Below are 18,917 nucleotides of genomic sequence, written 5' to 3'. Positions count from 1 at the left end.
CAGGGATGCAAAGGGGACAGGAGAGCCCAGCCAGACCCCAGCACGTCATCTGGGGGCTCCCCTTCCTCCCCTAACAAACAACAAGCAGGCCCTACACAAACAATGTGGACACAATGCAGCCTGTCTTCGCACACGCACACGCGCAGGCGCACACACACTCATACACATATAGAAAAAGAAACACATAGGACTAGGTTTGTCATGGACACACTATCAATAAGTTTTAGAAGAAGGACCAAAGGCTATGCTAAAGGTAAAATGCCTACATAATATAGTCAGACAAATGCTTTAAATATAATAACCAAATAAGGTTAAACAGGGTTAACAAAGAGATCTCTGAGATCAGTGACCGGTGGTGATGTGCTCACATCGCTAAGGCAACACAACACGTTTCATCAGACTCAAACCTCTGAGTCCTTTTTTTTGGTGGGTGTGTGAGCATAGACAAGTCCTCCCACCATAGCTTCACATCCCATCAGCCGGGCCAAACACACACTCCCACTGTCAGTCACACAGGGAAGAGTGCTGATTGGTCCCTGGGCCTTTAGGATGATTCAGCTCAACAGTGGTGGAGGTGAGTGTCAGAGCTGCCACTCCCTCTTGTGGAACGCAGCATGACACAACCACATCCTTAACACGCTCCCATTTCAGCCTCACACACACACACACACACACACACGCATGCTTCTTTGAGAATAGGGCATTTACAAATAGACATTTCCTTGAGTGGGAGAGACAGACAGACAGACAGACAGACAGACAGAGACAGACAGACAGGCAAAGGGCGTGGTGGCACCTGGAGAGAATGAGCCAGGCTTGCACACAATGTCATTTCAAAACTGCTGCACATTCCATGCATGACTACACAGCTATGCTGATCACTGCCCTGCCCCCTTTATCACACACACACAATACAGAGAGAACCGCTCCCTTTAGTCCTGCAGTAGCAGATACACACATCAGCGCATACACACGGAGTAGCTCACCTTCTCACCCTCACTACATGGGACAGGAAACAGAGTACTGCACATACACACGTGGAACATCTAAAGACGTTCAGAACTTGCTCTTAAATTGGGAAATACTTCATTCCGATTCTATGAAAGACTATGCGAACATAAAACCAACAGACATTTTAGTAGATGACTACACAACTGGCAATGACAGAACAATGGATTTTAAGACCTTTTTTCCTTCCAAGTACGGAGGCAATGTTTCCTTCTCCGTAAGGATATCTATATGTTTGGTATAGATATAATCAGTCAAGTGATTATTTCTATACCCAAGGTATTTTCACCCATTCACTTATATTGACCGAAACTGATCTATGGTTTCAACATGATTACAGCTTTTCCTTGACGTCTCCTCAAGAAAGTTTGAGACAAAGACAAACGGCATAGATTAGATGAGGTTTCTCCACTAGTATTCTGTGCTTTATATGAATCTGCATTCATTACAGAGCTATACCGCATCCACTGCACATGTTGACATTAGGAGACGTGCACGCACATGCAGAAGTAACGCACAGCACACAAAGCAGAAGGCGTTGAGTCCTCAGGGAGCAGGCAAGCAGTGGCAGGCCCACAGGTAAGCTCTGCTTCTGGGAGTACCCTGAAGACTAAACAGCGCCACATGCGCTCTACTCCTCACTAAAACCTAATCCATCTACAGTAGGTCCCCAGGAAGGACCAAAAGGAAATGTTGAGGTTTCATGGAGTGTTTAGGGTCACCAGCTATATCCAGAGGAGAATCCATAGAGCAGGAGAACTTGTGAGACATTAAATGGTTCAAGCGAGATCAACTGAGGGCAGGGGAGGAGAACCTGTCCTGTAGAGTGATGCAGGAACCAGAGTGAGCCACGTAAAGACCTGCCGTGAGTCAGCCAACACAAAGACACAGTCAGATAACAGCTATTATTAGCCATAACTCGTGCATTAGCTCTCGGGTCAACTCGGCACACTCAACTACGAGGCAACTGGAGTGAGTGATGGTCATTAGGTCTGATGCACACACGCGCATGTACAGTGGTTTCCTCTCCTGTTACAGTCACTCAGCAAAGCATCTCACTGGGGAACTCCAGTTTCCAAAGCGGCATCAGCAGCACCACATTAAGAGCAGGAGCCTCATGGATCAGTCCTAGCCTAGACCTTGAGGGCAAGATAGTGTGTGAAAGTGCGCAGAACTGTATGTATGTATGTGTGTGTGTGTGTGTGTGTGTGTGTGTGTGTCTTCGGCTTGCAGACAGAGAGGCCTCATCAACCCCTACTTTCCTGACACAGCTAAGCCTGGCCCATGGTGGCTTTGTGAAACATGCCTGCTGGTGATGTTTCAGGGATAAGGATGGCTTTGTCAAAATGAAATCAATGAAAACAGTATGCCTGCAGTTAGTCTCCACACACAACCAGGATACAGCTAGTTTGGAGATTTGAACATTTTAGGAATGTCAATTAGAAATTGTGACCCTCAGAGTTATAATACATCTATCAATTTCATTAGGAACGGGCACTTCATGAATCAACATGATTATGACCACCACAAGTGAAACACATTCGTATAGGGTTAGTCAAGTTTTTTCGGTTATTTTTCATATTGATTTCTGGTCATTGTTTCCTGTATAAAATGATCAACACGCCCCTCGTTAGGTGTAAATCCATCCGTGTGTGTGTGTGTGTGTGTGTGTGTGTGGTTTCGGCACGGGGTGTGTTAAGGAGCACATTTTTGCGTGCTGAATATTGTGTTGCCGCACCCCTCAGTGCTCACCTCATCAGGTCTGGACAGGTGTGTTGTAAACACATACATGTTTGGGGGCTCCTCCCAAATACGTCAAGCCCCCACATGCACTGACACACTGACATCAAGTGAGGACAGGCAATAAATGACAATCACAGAAAAAGACAGACAAGGTCTTCCCATAAAACAATGGGAATTGAACAATCAAATCATCCAAATTATCCATCCAGTTACAAACACACCCTGGCCCTATAAGGACGTGTTCCATTTCTCCTGAGCTGTAGCCTAGTGGCCATTTGGGATACATCTGGGATGCTCTGCCAACGTGCTACAGTATTACTCTTCATTTGGAGAGGGATTATTACAGTAGATTAGAAGGGAGAAAGCAAAACAACACTACAGCAAGAAGACGGCTGGCCTTTGTTGAAATTGGCCTGCTGCTGATTGGGTCAAGCTGCAGAGGCCGTATGAGATATCGTGGGAACTTGAGTAGAGGAGGCCGAGGTGGGATCCAAATGCAGGTGTATCAATGTCCCTCTGGCATATGATCCCAACATCTCCTGTTGGCCCAGTGAGAACTGTACACATGAGGCAAAGGCATATGATCCCAACATCTCCTGTTGGCCCAGTGAGAACTGTACACATGAGGGAAAGCTGAGGGATTTTCTGGCACACTTGCCTTCCTCCGTCTTTGAGTGATGTCGCAAGGTTACAGGTGATGAACTACCAGGACATTTAAGTCATCTCTTTGGGAGAACAGCGCTGCCATGCGTTTCACTCCCTTTTCATGGGTTCTCCCATAGAACAGCTTAGCTCCTCTATGGCCCAACACCAGGACTGGGTGCTGCTAGTAGCTTCATAGTGCACTCACCAGGTTACATGAGCTTTCTCAGCTCTGAGCACAGGAACCTCAGAGGTCAAAAATAAGACACTCACACCACAGTTCGTTGCATTAACGCAGCAAATAAAGAACCAGCGTGGTCTACCACTTATGGCTCAGAACAGCTCGATCTGCAACACTTCACACAAGCTGACCAAAGTGAGTCAAACTGACAGTGGCGTGGGGCCCACAGGAACCTGCTCTGACCGGCAAGCCTCTTCTCATGAAATGCTATAAATGGAGAACTGTCTGTAAAAGATCATGCAGATCCCTTTCAGTCAGGAATGCGCCATTTTTCTTTATCTATGGGTGGTTGAGGTGGGGAAGGATGAATGTATGAAATTCTAACTGTACACAACAGACAGACGCCAAAGTTCAAACATGGGAGAAATAAAAGACAGGCAGGCAGGCAGGCAGGCAGGCAGGCAGGCAGGCAGGCAGTGAGACAGAGTTAGAAAGTCAGAGGGACAGTATGGTTGAAACAAACTGAAGGGAGAGGGGACACTGCAGTGGTGGTTACTTTGTATGTCCAGTCTGAGCAGAAGCTTCCAGTGGAGGCTCTGTTTATTTGTTGATTTATTTATGTGGCTTCCTGTCTTTGTCAGAGTTGGGTTGGGTTTCTCAGCAGATTTAACCCATCGTGCACTCAAAGGGGATGATCACGTTTCAGTTCACGGACATGGACTAGAACAGAAGTCTTTTTTCATCTTAATTTCTGTAACAGTCCAATAAACTGTAAAAGACTATGAAAGGATGTGAAAAACGGTAAGCGCTTGCACACATACACCTGGAGTAGCTTGGGGAAAAGTGAAACCTGAATGCCAGCTATGCACTAACAGAAACCAGGTGAGAATCTGTTGGACAGGACTAACTGCACACCTGTGGCGTATGATGGGGCACTGCCTACATCACGTCATTCATCACACAATGACCTGAATGCTGCAGGCATCCCAAAAAAAGCCTAAAATGACTGGGGGGGGGGGCACTGATGCAAGGGAGGGAAAGCAGGGAGGGCCAAACAGAGGAATGAATGTCATCCTAATTTAGTATGAGAAGGATGTTAGGAATGCCAGCCATGCAGTCCGTGCTCTCTGGGTGCACTCTCACAGGGCTTTCAGAGGGGCAAGCTGTTCTCCCCAGGCAGAGCAGGAGGAAGGCGATCACAGCATGGCGGACCAAGATCACTGGTCAGCAGAGCTGACGGTAGAAATGGAGCATATATACACCTGCCCTTCCACTGAGAAGATGAATCCTGCCATTTGCTCCGTCCACTCCTCCCTCCTCAGGATCATTTACTAAAAACTTTAGTACTTACCACAGGTCCTCCTCCACTCTCTACTCATGTGTTAAGCCTCATCTCAACAAACCAGATGTCCTCTCTACAACTTCCTACTCAGGGGAGCTGCAGGGGAATCAGACAATACAGAAAATAGCTGACAAACAGCCAATGGTGATCATCGCTCAACCACTCTGATGTTTAGTCCCATGCACGAGGAACGAGAGGAATGTGAGGACTGAGGCATGAGGAGGCTTAAGAGCCTCAGTGCTTCCCCTGACCGGAGGCATGGAGAGCTTCAGCCCAGAGCCGTGGCAGTTTGAACCATAAAAGCAGAGGTGAGGGAGCTTAAACAGGACTACTGCTCATGTTCTGTGGGCCTCTACACAGCAGCAGCAGCGAGCTGGAGTCAGGCCAACACCAGTTGAGTGTTCAGTTTAGTGCCAGCACTGCGAGTCACGACATCTGTGATGACTCAAGCTTCATGTCTAACAGAGCACTGTAGTACTGGATCCAGGAGCAATGGGTGCAAGATTCCACAGGGAAGAAAGAGAGAGTTACAAGAGGATGAGGTTAAAGGATAAAGGATAAGGGTTAGTGAGGCTAAAGGACTAGAAGAAGGAGAGAGGAAGAACATAAAAAAGAAAACCAAATGAAAAGAAAGTTGGGGTTGAAATAAGTCACTACCCTCCATCCTCCATCTTTCCTTTTGGTTGTTGTTTTCAGAGCTTCAGATCACTTTCAAAGGGGAAATGGCCAAAACGTAAATGAACACTGGGCAGCCAGGAAAGAAGATAAGCAGTGGTCAGACTAAATAACCCATCTGGGGGCTGTCTCATCCATCCAAGAGGCTGGGGGGATGGGCGGGGGTTGGACTTTCCTGCTTGAGCCAGCCATAAATTACACCAATCACAGCATAATCTTGATGATAGTCACTATCTCCCTCTCACACATCAACACACACCTAGAAAATACATTTTACATTCAATGCCACAACTGCCCAAACTTCATATACCATCACTCTGCTCTCCTATGGAAAGTCAAAGTTCTTGCAGAGCAGCCACTACTTTGAAAGGGTACAGTTATAATAACAGGAAAAAAAATGAATAAAACATAACATGACCTTGTGCTGGATGCTTATCAACACCCCCACCTTTCACCTCTCGGTACATTAGAAAAGGGTCTATCCTGACTGTGAGGTCGGCTCTATGGGCTGCCACCGCGCAAGATAGCGATCCCTCTCAGGCGACTCCTGGGGCTCCAGCCAGTATAGTAGCCTTTCTCCAGCACACAATGGAGCCTGACCTGGCTGGGGACGGCTGAAGAGGTGGGGCCACGCTGCTCCTGCTTCTGGAGCGCCCAGCACAAGGCTTCTGGCTGCCCACCCTGGAGCAGGCATGATGTGCCAGCTACCTACAGCTGCTGAATAGCTGTGCCCATGCATGTACTTCAACAATAGACCTTGTGTTTACAAGACTCTGGACTCTCTCAAGACTGCTTGTCCTTGTACTGATCACATACTAAAAACTGAAGCCTGTTCACAGCCTAAGATAGTGGGAACTGACTGAACTTGCAAGCAACAGCTCACACAGTATTGTCTCACATTCCAGGAAAAGTACCTCACAATTATCTCCCCAAGAGGGTATCTTTGGGATTGACCTCTAGGCAGGGTCACCCCGTACACATGTTCACAGTGTTTGATGTTTGGGCCTTCACTCCCAGGGTCACTGAGGTGTGCTCCCTCTCACAATTTATCACTCGTCCATACTTCTGCCCAGTCAGCAGGAGACGCGCACCCAAACAGGTTCTTCTCAGACTACTCTTGGTTAAATAAAAGCTTGGGGCTTCTGTGGGCTGTTTGCTTTAGTGTCTGTGCCTGTTCTCAGCGGGCATGCCTGCATGGAAATGACTTGAAAGGGTGTCGGGGAGGAGTGAAGGTGGGGTGTGCACACAGCTCCTCCACAGGAGTGATGACCTTTGCAGGCTTAGATACTGAAGTGAAAACAAGAGGCAAACTGGGAAAGTTTCAGCCAGAAAGACTCTGACGTCACCAACTGCTATATACCATAATGCTATAGTTAACTTACTAGCCACGGTCATGTACACACAATGATCATGACCAAAAAATTAACCAAGCCTAGAGAAATTCCCAGGCTCTTCCTCTCATCTTCCAATTCTGTCTTTATAGCTGCTTGTCTGTAAATGCAGCTTGACATTTGCTCTCTGTGGGCTCCTCACATTCCTGACATTCCCTGTAGGGCGGCATGTTCCCCGTGTCCTTGCCTCGTTGGTAATTGTCACTCTCTCTCTCTCTCTCTCGATCATTCATTCACACACACAAACTCAACAAGCTGACATAGATTAGAAAATACACAGGAAACTCTATTGGGCTTCCTTCCACAGTAGTGGCCTTTACCCACCTCCATCACACCCGCTTCTGTGAGTTAGCTCTGACACATATCAGCACCAGCGTGACTCATAGCAGCTAGACACCCATAAGGAAACACGACATAATTTAGCCATAAGCACCGACTGGGACCATGACTGGTAGCACAGCAGCCTTTGCCTCAGATTTCAGCAGTATGCTCTTTTCAGAGGGCAGATTTACTGGGCAGTGGTGGTGGTGACTGTGCTAAAATGGATGGCTGGAAGTTAGAGAAGGGAAAGTAGACAACATAACAAGCAGTAGAGATGAAACAAGAGGGGTGGGGGAGGAGAGAGAGAATGAGAGAGACAGAAAGAGAGGAAGAGGGAGAGGGGGAAGACAATGTGACTGAACGAGACAGGCAGGCTGGCCCAGTCAAGAGAGCATTGTCACACTAACTGCCTCTTCCTGTCGTTCCCCTGGCTCGGCAGCGTACTTTTACCTTATAAGGAAATGCTGTTAACTGCCTGTCACTGTGCTGATGATGTAAGTCAGCAAGGTGCCACCCCCCCACCACCTCTCCCTCTCTCTATTTTTTTCTTGAACACACACACACAAGCATGCAGGGCAAACATCACCTGATTAAACTCAGCCACCACACCTTTCTCCTCTGGCGCTGTTTGTTTGAAACTTTCTTAGCCCAAAATGGCATTGCTGGTCTGCCTCCCTCAGTGTCTCTGTCCCAGCCCTGTTTGTTTGGCTAGAAATGCTGGAATGTGAAGCATGACACTCCCTCAACAAACAAACATACACACACACACACACACACACACACACACATCAACAAGAGTTTCCAATGAGCCAGCAGAAAACGGGCAAAGGGTATACACCAGAGAAAGAGTAGTTTAAAAAGAAACACAAAAAGCCTGGCTTGGTTCCCATTGAAAGGCAGTTCAGTGCACCCACACCACAGTATAGTAAAGGTCACTGTGAGACATTAAGGAATGCTTTGAGGAACAGAAGAACGTGTGACCCTGGATCCTAGCCTGACATGCCCTCTTTGGACGTCCCATGTGAGTCTGAACTACTTACGGTGGTCATTAGTCAGAGTGGAGGGTATGCTAGATAGTGGGAGGGAGGGAGAGAGAGAGAGCTGGTGGAAAGGGTGAAGGAGAGGAGGAAGTGAGGGTGAGCCTGTAAAAAGCTTTTGAGGAGGTCCAGTCACTGCAGAAGAAGTTCCTCTGTTCCTGTTTGTTCCACTGTGTTTCCGCTACCACCCCTCCTCTTCCAGATCCAAAGACATTCCACAGCTAATTCGGCCTTCTCGGACTTGAAATGTGACTCAAATGTCCCTGTATATGTAAGCGTGCATATAAGCACACACAGCTTTTTTTTCTCACATATTCACAACTCACGTACAAGCAACACTGACCGCATTGCACCAAAAAAGCTTAACATATAATTGGCAATCATCCAAGCCACCAAGTGTCTGTCTGAGCATCACATTTGCAAAGCCAGATAAAAATGGCCACAGCACTCAACTTCCCTTCATAACTAGCAGTTTACACACAGAGCTTGTAAACTAATGGGTTCTCTCATGCCTGTCCTTTCCCTTCCAACAAGGGAGCAGGAAGGGGAAGAGATTGGGGGAAATGAAAGAAGGGGGGGTGGGGGGGTGGGGGGGCAGACAGGCTCTCACTGGCCATTAATCCGCTCAGCAGCAGCAGAGGAGGATTTGCCCCACATCTGTTTACAGGGGGCAGATGCAGGACCACTTCAAACAGCCCCCCTCTCATTGTGTATAATGTGTATGATGTGATGCTTCCTGCTCTTACAACCCCCCACAATATCCTCACAACGTAAGCAATGATTGAGATGTAAAGCCTGCTACCCAGACCTCTAGCGAATCCTAATGCATGAGCTATAGACAAGGAGAGGCCGTAGGCTCTTGCTGATTCTTTGGCCTTCTGTTCACACCTTGGAGATCATGGAGTCCATTTATTAGATTGTATCCTCCCCTGAGTGAAATGATGCCTTACTGGGATGACCCAATAACCCAATGATTACTAGGGCTGAGCTCCAGAGAGCCTGTGTGGAGATGGGACACTTGAGGGACAGTCAACACTGCAACCCTCCGCCCGTCTGGACTTTATGACAGAGTGGCCAGACGGAAGCCTCCCCTCAGTGAGACGCTAAAAGCCTGTTTGGAGTTTGCCAAAACAGATAAACTGGAAAAGCATGGTGGTGGTGGTGGCAGCACCATGCTGTGGGGGTCCAACGTGTTCAGGAATTCAAACAGAACTGAAGGCTCACCTTCCAGCAGGACCACGGCCATATGCACACAATCAAGACAATAAGGGAGTGACTTAATAGGGATACCGCTGACTGTCCTTAAGAGGCCTAGCCAGAGCACAGACTGAACTCAAACATCTTCAGAGACACCAGAAAAAAGCTGTTTACTGACATCCATCTGAGAGTTTGGGAGGATCTACAGACAATATAAGACAATCTCCAAATACTGGCGTGCAACGCTTTTCAACTAATACCAGAAGAACACTCAAGGCTCTAATCACTTAAACTAATTACCCAGTAGCCTAAAGTGGGGGTCATCCCTATGTTTCCCGGGTCCTATGTTCCCCATTTTTTTTTCAAAAGGGTCCTATGTTCCCCGGTTTCAATACATACCGGGGAACATAGGACCCTTTTTGGGAAAAGCGGGGAACATGGGACCCTTTCTAAAATGTAAGAAAAAAAGGGTCCTATGTTCCCCGGTCCCATAAAAAGTGGGGAACATAGGACCTGGGGAACATAGGTACGCTCCCCCTAAAGTGTATGAATACACTGAGACAGGAAAATGGTAACATACAAGATAACAGAGACAAGTAAGCAAAACAAACATTTGTTCATCTTCAACAATCATCCATATTGTGAATGCACCCGTTTACCAACATTAGGCGGCCGTTAAGTGTTGAAACAGCAAAAAGCCAGGGGCGATGACATCGTTTTGCCATGCACCACTGTGCACATAACAGTAGTGAACATGAACTGTGCCTTAATTGAACAATTTAATTTTGCCCCTCATGTTGGTGTGGCAAATATGGAGGCACTTGTGCACTAAACACAATCTTGCCCATAAGTACACATACAAGCACCAAACTCATTGTTGCAATTGTGTTCGAAATGGTGCCTTGGATGGGAGAAGGGACGTCACATGAACATGTGCTCCTGTGATGCTAGGATCTCAAAAACTAGCACCAATACGATGCACGGTGATGCAAGACTGTTAAAGAGGGGAAAGAAGAAGAAACTGAAATGGTAAAGCAAGATAGAGTGCACAGATGCAAGCACATGTGCCTTGCAGTGCATCCAGCAGGACGGCAAACTACCTCATGATCTCTCGAACCTTTTTTGTCAAGTGTCATCTCTTCCTCTTTCAGTCTTTCCCTTACTCACATTCTTTCTGCCTCTGACTTCAATATCCATGGCTGAGTCATTCAATCACTCTGTGTACTGGCCCTCCCCTTTCCACTCATTCTTTCAGTGTGCACACCCCTCCCTTGCTCATTCACTACTCTTGGATCTCTCTTTTGTACTCATTTACTCTATGAGGTCAATTTCTTTTTTCAATCCCTCTACTACTGTATTCCTCTTTTGTCTCAATGCCAGTGGTATCAGCCTAACCGTTCAAGAGCTGACAGCAAACCTTATCTGAAAGTAGACACCAATTATGCAGCTCTCAACAGTTCGAGCAGCGGGGAAACCACAGAATACAAATAAACGGCCTATTATTGCACTGTTAAATTATTATTTTTTAAACGCCGTTTCTCGGTGCAGCAAGGGTAAAAACACAGCACTGACAAGAGCCAAAAGTGTAGCAAACATAGATGTGGTGGTGTGAATGTTTGCAAAAACTGTATAATACACAGGTTGCATGTCGCAGTTAGTGGATAAGTTAATGGATTCAGCAACCGAGAGACAATCCTTTTCAGTGAGGAACCTTGGACCTTCTATTTGGTGGTTTTCCAAGAGGTAGCAGTGGGGCCAGGCCTTAAAGGAGTGACCGAAGCATTCTTCTGTCTGACTGTTGAGCCTCAATATAACCCTCAGAATCACCTGAGGCTTTGTCTCCCAAACCCCTCCATGATGACTGGAGTTGGGTCCTAGCCTACTCTGTACGTCTCATGAGTGGGAAACTCCTTTTCAGCACGGTTTCAAGTCACACAAGGATGAAGGCTACAGTATGGTTTGGTCAGTCACACACACACACCAGAAGGAAAGAGGGAAATAAAATATCTAGGCCTAAATCCTAGAACGAGGCTTGTATTCCCGTGGCTGTGCTAATCCTCTTATAAACAGAGCTTTTGTCTGAGCTCTGTACACTTAAGAGTCTTTCACTGCTGCCTTCGACATGAGGGAACAAACAAAAGGTCCAAGGACAGTGAAAGTGTAGCCTTTTGTGCCCGCAGCACACTTTGAAACAGAGGACTAAAGGCTGCCAAAGAAAGCCTGAGTGGGGACTTGTCATGATAAGGATATAACCTTTACTACCTCTATGACACCTCAGCTACAAAACGGTGGTGTGTCTCAAGGAAGAATGAAAATTATTCTGTGACTAACAGGACAAGTGGGCTAATTTGGTCAGTGGAGTGGTAATAGTCCATTGCTAATTAAAGAAAAACAAATTACCCTGGGTACCATCTCTGTCAATCGTAACCTTTTTTTGAACTCCGCGACCAGTAAAATCAATTCACTCATGCATGACATAGTCAACTGCCCTAGCACTCTTACACATGCCATCACACAGACATCTCAAGACTAATCTGACCTCATCAGAAGAGGAGTGTAGGAGGGCCAGGATTCTATGCTTAGGACACCATCTAGTTGGCCCGGGCTCTTACTTGCTCTAAGCAAAATATTGGCACTAAACAAAAAAGTATAAATAAAAGGTTATACTATAAATGCCAAAAACAGGTTGGTTTAAGTCCAAGTTGGAATACCCCTTTGCCTCTCCTCTCCACTACTCAGAAGAAACTAACTCATGTCTCCCTTGTTGTCTTCGAATAATAACAATCTAAAATGTAAACGCAAGTGCTGATTGTCAGGATCCAAGCAAAGTGGCAAAATGTGCCCTTCAGCAGGTTGAAGGTCACAGAGGGACAAAGTAGAAGCACACCTATTGCTATACTTCTATGTTAATCAGGAAATGAGATCTTGACATGATGATATGACGCCAGGTGTAGGTGTGCCAAGTTTCACATTCACAAACAGTAAATGTAGGTGCTCCCTATGCATGAATTGCACAAAATTCAATGTGGGTCCAAAGAATGTCGTAGGGATTGTGTGTGCCGAGTTTGAATAGGATGATCAAAATTGGAAAAAGCCAATCTGTTAGGCTTGGTCTGAAAGGTGTACCGAATTTCTTAGGAGTCGGATCAACGATCTAGGAGGAGATGGTGGGAAGATGCGCAAGACAGATATAGATTTGGCTGGGTTCACAAGATGCAGAGCTCTAAATGTGAAAAGAGGGAAGAAGAATGAGTCCATATGGACTAATAATTCCATATGGTTCCGTAGATACGAGAAAAAACGTACCGGTAAATGTGCTTATTTGAACGCCCCCTCTTGGAAGAAATTAGTAATTTCAGTTTTGTAAGATCATGAATTGATATGGCACCTATGCTGTCTGAACCTACTATGGTTATGGCAGCAGACACTATTGTAGCATCCATGAAGTGTGGAATTTCATGAAATTCAGTGTGCCTCCAAAGAATGTCAAATTGATTGTATGAGCCAAGTTTCAAAAGGAACAGATCTTTACAAGACAAGATATAGGCTGTAGAATCATTATAGGCCACGCCCCTAAACTTAATTGACAAGTAACTTTGAAACCCCGCAACAAATAAAAAATCGGAAAGGCCAATATGCTAGGCTTTGTCTGTAGATGACCTACCAAATTCCGTGAGAACGGATTAGGAGGCGATAGATTAGTTTAACTTTTGAGTTTTTTAAACAGTGAAAATGTGCAATATGGAAATGAATGTGGCTGGGTGAATGGATGCAGGAGAAAAATTCCATACGGTTCTGGAGATACGCGCAAATACGTAAATACGCTTATTATAGCGCCTCCTATGGATAGAAATGGGAGATCATGCACTGATTTGGGACCTATGGTGAAAATGTGGTGCTTGTTCTTATTATGGTATATTGCTTTGAAAGAAAATAACCTTCAGAACAAACACTATAGGGTTCCCACAGCTTTTCTGCTCGGATCCCTAGTAAAAAAGTCCATGAGTTGACATTATTTGAGCATATATGTTGTATCATGTTCTTGTAGCTAATATACAGTATGCATTTAGTAAAAAAATAAATGTGGCATTCCCCAGTTTCCTAAAACACATCATTTCTCCATTCTGCGCCTTTCAAAATAAGCTAATGAGAGTTTGTAATGTTCTACTACACCGGAGTAATTTTCACGTTTCCCACTGTCTTGCTGAAATGCATCCTTTAGCTTTATGACTAAATTAGCTTGGAAATTAAATAGGTAGAGCTCACTGACACACATCTCTAGATAAGCATCTTCATATTAAAAAAGTTACTTTTTTAGTGAAATATTTAGTTTATTTAGTTAACATATCTTATGCATATTGACAGAGACAACAGGCTGAAAACAAGCTAAAACTTGTACACTGTTAAAGGCTTTTAGCTCCAGTGAATTGGTCTTTTGCAGGTATGACCGGCGTGATAATGTCTGAGGTGCTGGGTCCCAAAATACATACTGCTGCAGCAACAAGCTTACAAGCTTTCTTTTTTGGGAGGAAGTGTCACATGCTGAAGGTGATGCTGACAAACACACTCACACACATCCCCCACACAGAAACACTTTAACAAACTACATGCGCCCAACAGAAAACACACTTTGACTCAGTCCCAGTCACACCCATCCCACTTGTCCTTAGTGTTCAAACATTAGCACAAATCACCCCAAAAACAAGAGTGCCACCATAAATGAAATGGAGAGGTTCCCTCAAAACCTACTCCATCTACAATGTTATTAATCTGCTTAAAGGGATAGAACACAAGAGTAGCACCCTAAACCAGCCTCCCCAGAGATGACTCTACTCTGCCCCTCCCCCACCAACAGGACTACACCTAAACACACATTCCTTTCACTGACAAAGTGGCCTGCAAGCACTCAAACACACAACTCACCCAATAAACTCACTTGAACAGGCTTTCTCCATCATAGGGCTGTGTACAAACACTGTGGCTAGAGCCCGTAGATGTGAATGACACAAAGGTGAGGAAGTAGACAACTGGAGGTGGACTCACAGCAGTGCACAGACAGCATTGCAATAATGGACCACGAAGAGATCAAGAATAGTTTACAAGTGTTCAGATCACAGATTTATGTATAAATCTATTTTTAACAGAAACCTACCACTCCATACAAAGATACAACAAAGTATGTGCACAAGGTTTGCGATTACTGAATTTCCTTTTGTTACTTACACCAGAGCAAATGTCTGTCATGATTCTGTTTCCTTGACTGATGTCACAGAAGCAGTGAGCTACATGTTCTGTAGACACATATTTTTGGCATCAATCGCTTGCAACAACTTGCAACAATGAATTCACAACACAGCAACTCATCTGTAATGATTTTGTTTCATTGTGAATTGGCCTTAAAACGCCTTGACCTTGTACCAAGCAAGCAATTAACTTTATCAATCTCATTACATTATTCTAACCTTCATTCATGGTGAACTGAGAAATCAAGGACAGACACACTGAGGAGAAGTAATGGCACTAATGTTGAAATTATAATGGTGTGTGGAGTGGAGCACTTCCACTGTAGTGGCAGAGCCTCAGGCTCAAAGCCAGGACTCATTCATATTTGTACAATACACACCTCCATCAATATTAAGGCTAGAAGTCTATGAAAGATAAATGCTTAATGACACACTAGGTGTGTTCCAAACGGAAGGCGTTAGCCTATTTTTCAATGGCATCTATCGCTGATAGAGAGGTGTCTAATAATGAGGTGATAATAAGGTGTCGATAATTTCAATGGTTTCTCTTCCTCCTAATAAACGAATATTGCCATAGACTCCAAGACTCCACAACCTTCAGGACAATGTGTCATATTTGTTGGGCAAGACAAAGAGGAAACAATTGGTCATTATTTTGCATCATTTTCTTCAGACAAACTCCATTGACAACAGAGGGACAGAACTGGACAGTCTTCAGCTGCCCTTTAAAACCATGGAAACTTCAGAGAGTTTCTGTTCAGTGGATAAATGACATAACATGGACACCATTATGCTACAGCTATGTCAAACTGCACTCTTACTTTACTGAAGAAATGGAAAAATGTAAATGAAACTGCACTCATATCATTCAGTATAACAGTAAATATAGGCAAACGTGAGAAATTAAGGGAAACAACAAATTAGATGACATTAAGAGACAATATCTAAGGATCACACCAGTCCCCAAATGCTAAATCATAGCAGGTATAAAATGTAGGCCTACATACTATACCTTACATTTACACTTGTCCAATCACAAGGTTTTACCCATAGGTTTTACCCCTAGCTGAAATAGACTACAATTCTGACTAGGCTACAATCCTCAATGACTTTCTTATGAAAGTATATATTTAAGTATGTACTAAGTAGGCTAGGTTATCTAATAAAAGCCCATTACATGTCTAAAATAGAAATAAAATGCTAAAACTGCCAGCCTATATGACCCTGTCATTCAGTGTAATGGACAACGCTGTATAATGAGACTGAATGACAAACACATTACATTGATGAAACTTCTAGTGTTTTAACTGATTGAATCAGACCTGGCACAATAGGTTGAAGACTAGTGTTGAAGACCCAAGTGTTTCATCGTGTGTTATGCTTAGATTACATGTAGGCCTAGGACAGAGACTACTCTTTGCCAAGGAGCAATACGCCCACATTCTGTCAGATTAGGCCTAGACCTACATTGCCAGGTAAGATAGGCTACAGGTCCAAGCTTGTGTCATGATGACATGTTTCCCACACTGCAAACTGTTGTGAACAACAGTTGTCCAAGAGACATCGGTCAAGTTTTTTTTTTTTTTTTGTTAGCCTACAAACCAAGTTATCAGAAGCGCGTAAAATGTAGCCTACACTTTGGGTAGCCTAGTACAGGCCCCATGAGTCTATAAAAACTGATTAGGAGTTCGATTCAGGATTGTGAACTCCTAAAATTGTTATGATGTCCTGCATATCAGTAAGTTGAATTCCTTTCAGCATTATCAAAGGCCTACGCCTTTGACGGAGGACAGACAGCTATACGCAAAAGGCGTTCATTAACTTGTGCAATAACCAGCGCGGCGGGGGTGAATAGCCACAAGAATGTGCCCTTGGTGCTCCCACGTCCGCCCGAGTGTTCCGAAATAATGTCCATGATTGTGGATAAGTCACGCCTCCGATTGAAGCCAAAAAGTCTGGACCAATGAATCTAAAGCATGTTGTCGGAAAGTAGCCTAGGCGCGGTGGTATGGGCCTAGTTTAACGTTACGTGGGTAACAAACATCATGGGTACGCATGAGCCTTGCTGTGGTTAATGATTTAACTTTTCTGTTCTTCAAAACTTTGCCCCCTCGTCGCTAAAAAGCCGCGCCTCACTGCCTAAAAGGCGAACAGCCTCCACATGCCTCGTTGAGCAGAATCATGTCTGTTGTAAAGAATGACGGGCCCAAATTTTCTGTACTGTCTATCTAAACCTGTGTGGTATGTTGTCAATCCGCGAAAGGAATGCAAGTCATTTTTGTTCCTGGGCACAGCCTTTAAATTCTAGGCTACCAGGTTCATATAGCCATAGCCTACGCACAATTCCAGGGGAGGAATTGCCACTTTCGTCAAAGATTAAGATAGCTACATTGTGTTAACATGTAGACACTCAGCGCAAACCGCTCAAATCATTCCAAAAGGGGAGCTCTGCTAGTCTTATCTGACTGGTTCCAGTCCATCTGATAAAACGTTGCCTGCACCATTTCGCAGCTATTTTTGTAACTTTGTGATTGGGGCCTATCGATATCGTGTAGCTGACACATCCATCAAACAGTCCTCACACTGATAGCCTACTAAATAAAATAAAACATGTATGGATTGATAGAACACAGACATCTTTGAAAATAATGGCGTTTGTTAAGGAAACCAGCATTAGGCCACTGGATGAAAAGTTAGTCATTCAATCACATTGTGAAATCAGTTCGAAAAGGAGCAATAGTCCATCACAATAAATAGCGATAGAAAACGGCAGGCATTTTCAATGTAATTTTCAGCATGTGAATAGGCATATCGAAGGCCCACAACAGTCCCCGGTCTCTCCAAATCTCTATACCAGACAATCCCATACCTTTCTCTGCTGTTTCTCCCAGGCCGGGTCGAGCAGCAGGTCCCGGTCCCAGTCGTTTTCCTGTTCCATGTATTGGCCGCCAGAAGGATATTGTTGAACTTGATTATTTGTGGCGTGATAATCTACCATGTCAGCAAAACCTGAATGCGTTTATTTGTCTTCAATTGATAACGCAAGCGGATTTGACCAGTCGTTAAAACTCTGTTTCGTCTGTATCGTTCGATCAGGAATATCCGGCGCGCAGCCTACTCTGACACTACACCCGCAGAATGTCTCTCCACCCGAGAAAAAATGGTGTAATAGTACGGAGTGGCGCCGCTCCCTCAGTATTGCGAAGGTAGGCCCTAAGCAATCATGAATATGCATGCATTTGATATTAATGAGGTGCTGGTTGCCTACTAAGTCCCGCCTCCCCAACGCCCTCCGTTGATCGCAATGGCTGTTCGCCCAATCATAGTGGCTGCAGGGGGAATGTCAACTATTTTTTATTCAGCCACAAGATAGGCTGCTAAGGCTACTTAAAACATTACTTCATACGTAGGCCTAGTAGCCTACTTTTGTACGCGATTTTCATTGGAGACTCGGGGTTGCTGAGGGTGAGTTGGCTAACCTAAGAGCACTTGGTAGCCCAAGTCACATTGTGGATTTTGGCTGTTGTAACAAAGTTCCCCCTGTCGTTTCCTCCTGGTGTAGACCATCAATGTTCAGACTAGAAACAAACATCAGCACAAATAACAGGCTGTTATGATGGCATACAATTACGGGCAACATTAATGATGGGAAGTTACTCTCCCTCGATTTGCACAAAGCGGCGGAATCCATGACAGACGTGGCTTGTTGATTATTCATGAGAATCTACTCTATCATGAATGATTCAACTGTGAGCCCCATTGTCCAGTTGACCCCTCAGTGGCTGTCGTCATGCTCACATGATGGGGTCGAGTGGTGATCTTGAATGAAATTCGAGTTAGACCAAACATTTTGGCTCAATTTTGAAAAGCTGTATCAATATAATATCGTCGTTCAAAACTGTTATCGCTAACAGGCCATAAAATATTCAGGTCTGACTAACGTGAGCAAACGGGTTTTACATTTAAGTAGGTCACTCTTTAAACTGTGCGTCTATGTCGATTACCATCATACAGCGGCGAGCATTCCAGAGAAATACTCAAAATCCGTTCTCAGATGGCCTCTCCATTCCCCCTCAGCACATGCCTATTTTGGTTGAGGGACAGCTCCATCATTTGCACAGGCTATGCAATCGTTAA

The 18,917-nt window shown here is 44.9% G+C and overlaps 1 protein-coding gene across 2 annotated transcripts in view; it reads right to left on the bottom strand.

Annotated features, from left to right (window-relative positions):
* The window catches only part of actn4 (actinin, alpha 4), a 35,823-nt gene extending 17,866 nt beyond the window's left edge, over window positions 1-17,957 (bottom strand). Inside the window, exon 1 of one of the 2 annotated variants that reach the window (XM_062553215.1) lies at window positions 17,650-17,957. In XM_062553215.1, the coding sequence (XP_062409199.1) occupies window positions 17,650-17,778 (129 nt within the window). In that variant the 5' untranslated portion in view covers window positions 17,779-17,957. The remainder of the gene's footprint in view (window positions 1-17,649) is intronic. The other variant, XM_062553214.1, reaches the window with a different exon arrangement.
* Window positions 17,958-18,917: the final 960 nt, after the last annotated feature.

The sequence above is a fragment of the Sardina pilchardus genome, chromosome 13 (genome assembly GCF_963854185.1).
Source record: "Sardina pilchardus chromosome 13, fSarPil1.1, whole genome shotgun sequence".
Taxonomy (NCBI): domain Eukaryota; kingdom Metazoa; phylum Chordata; class Actinopteri; order Clupeiformes; family Clupeidae; genus Sardina; species Sardina pilchardus.
This window is presented reverse-complemented; position numbering and strand designations above follow the sequence as displayed.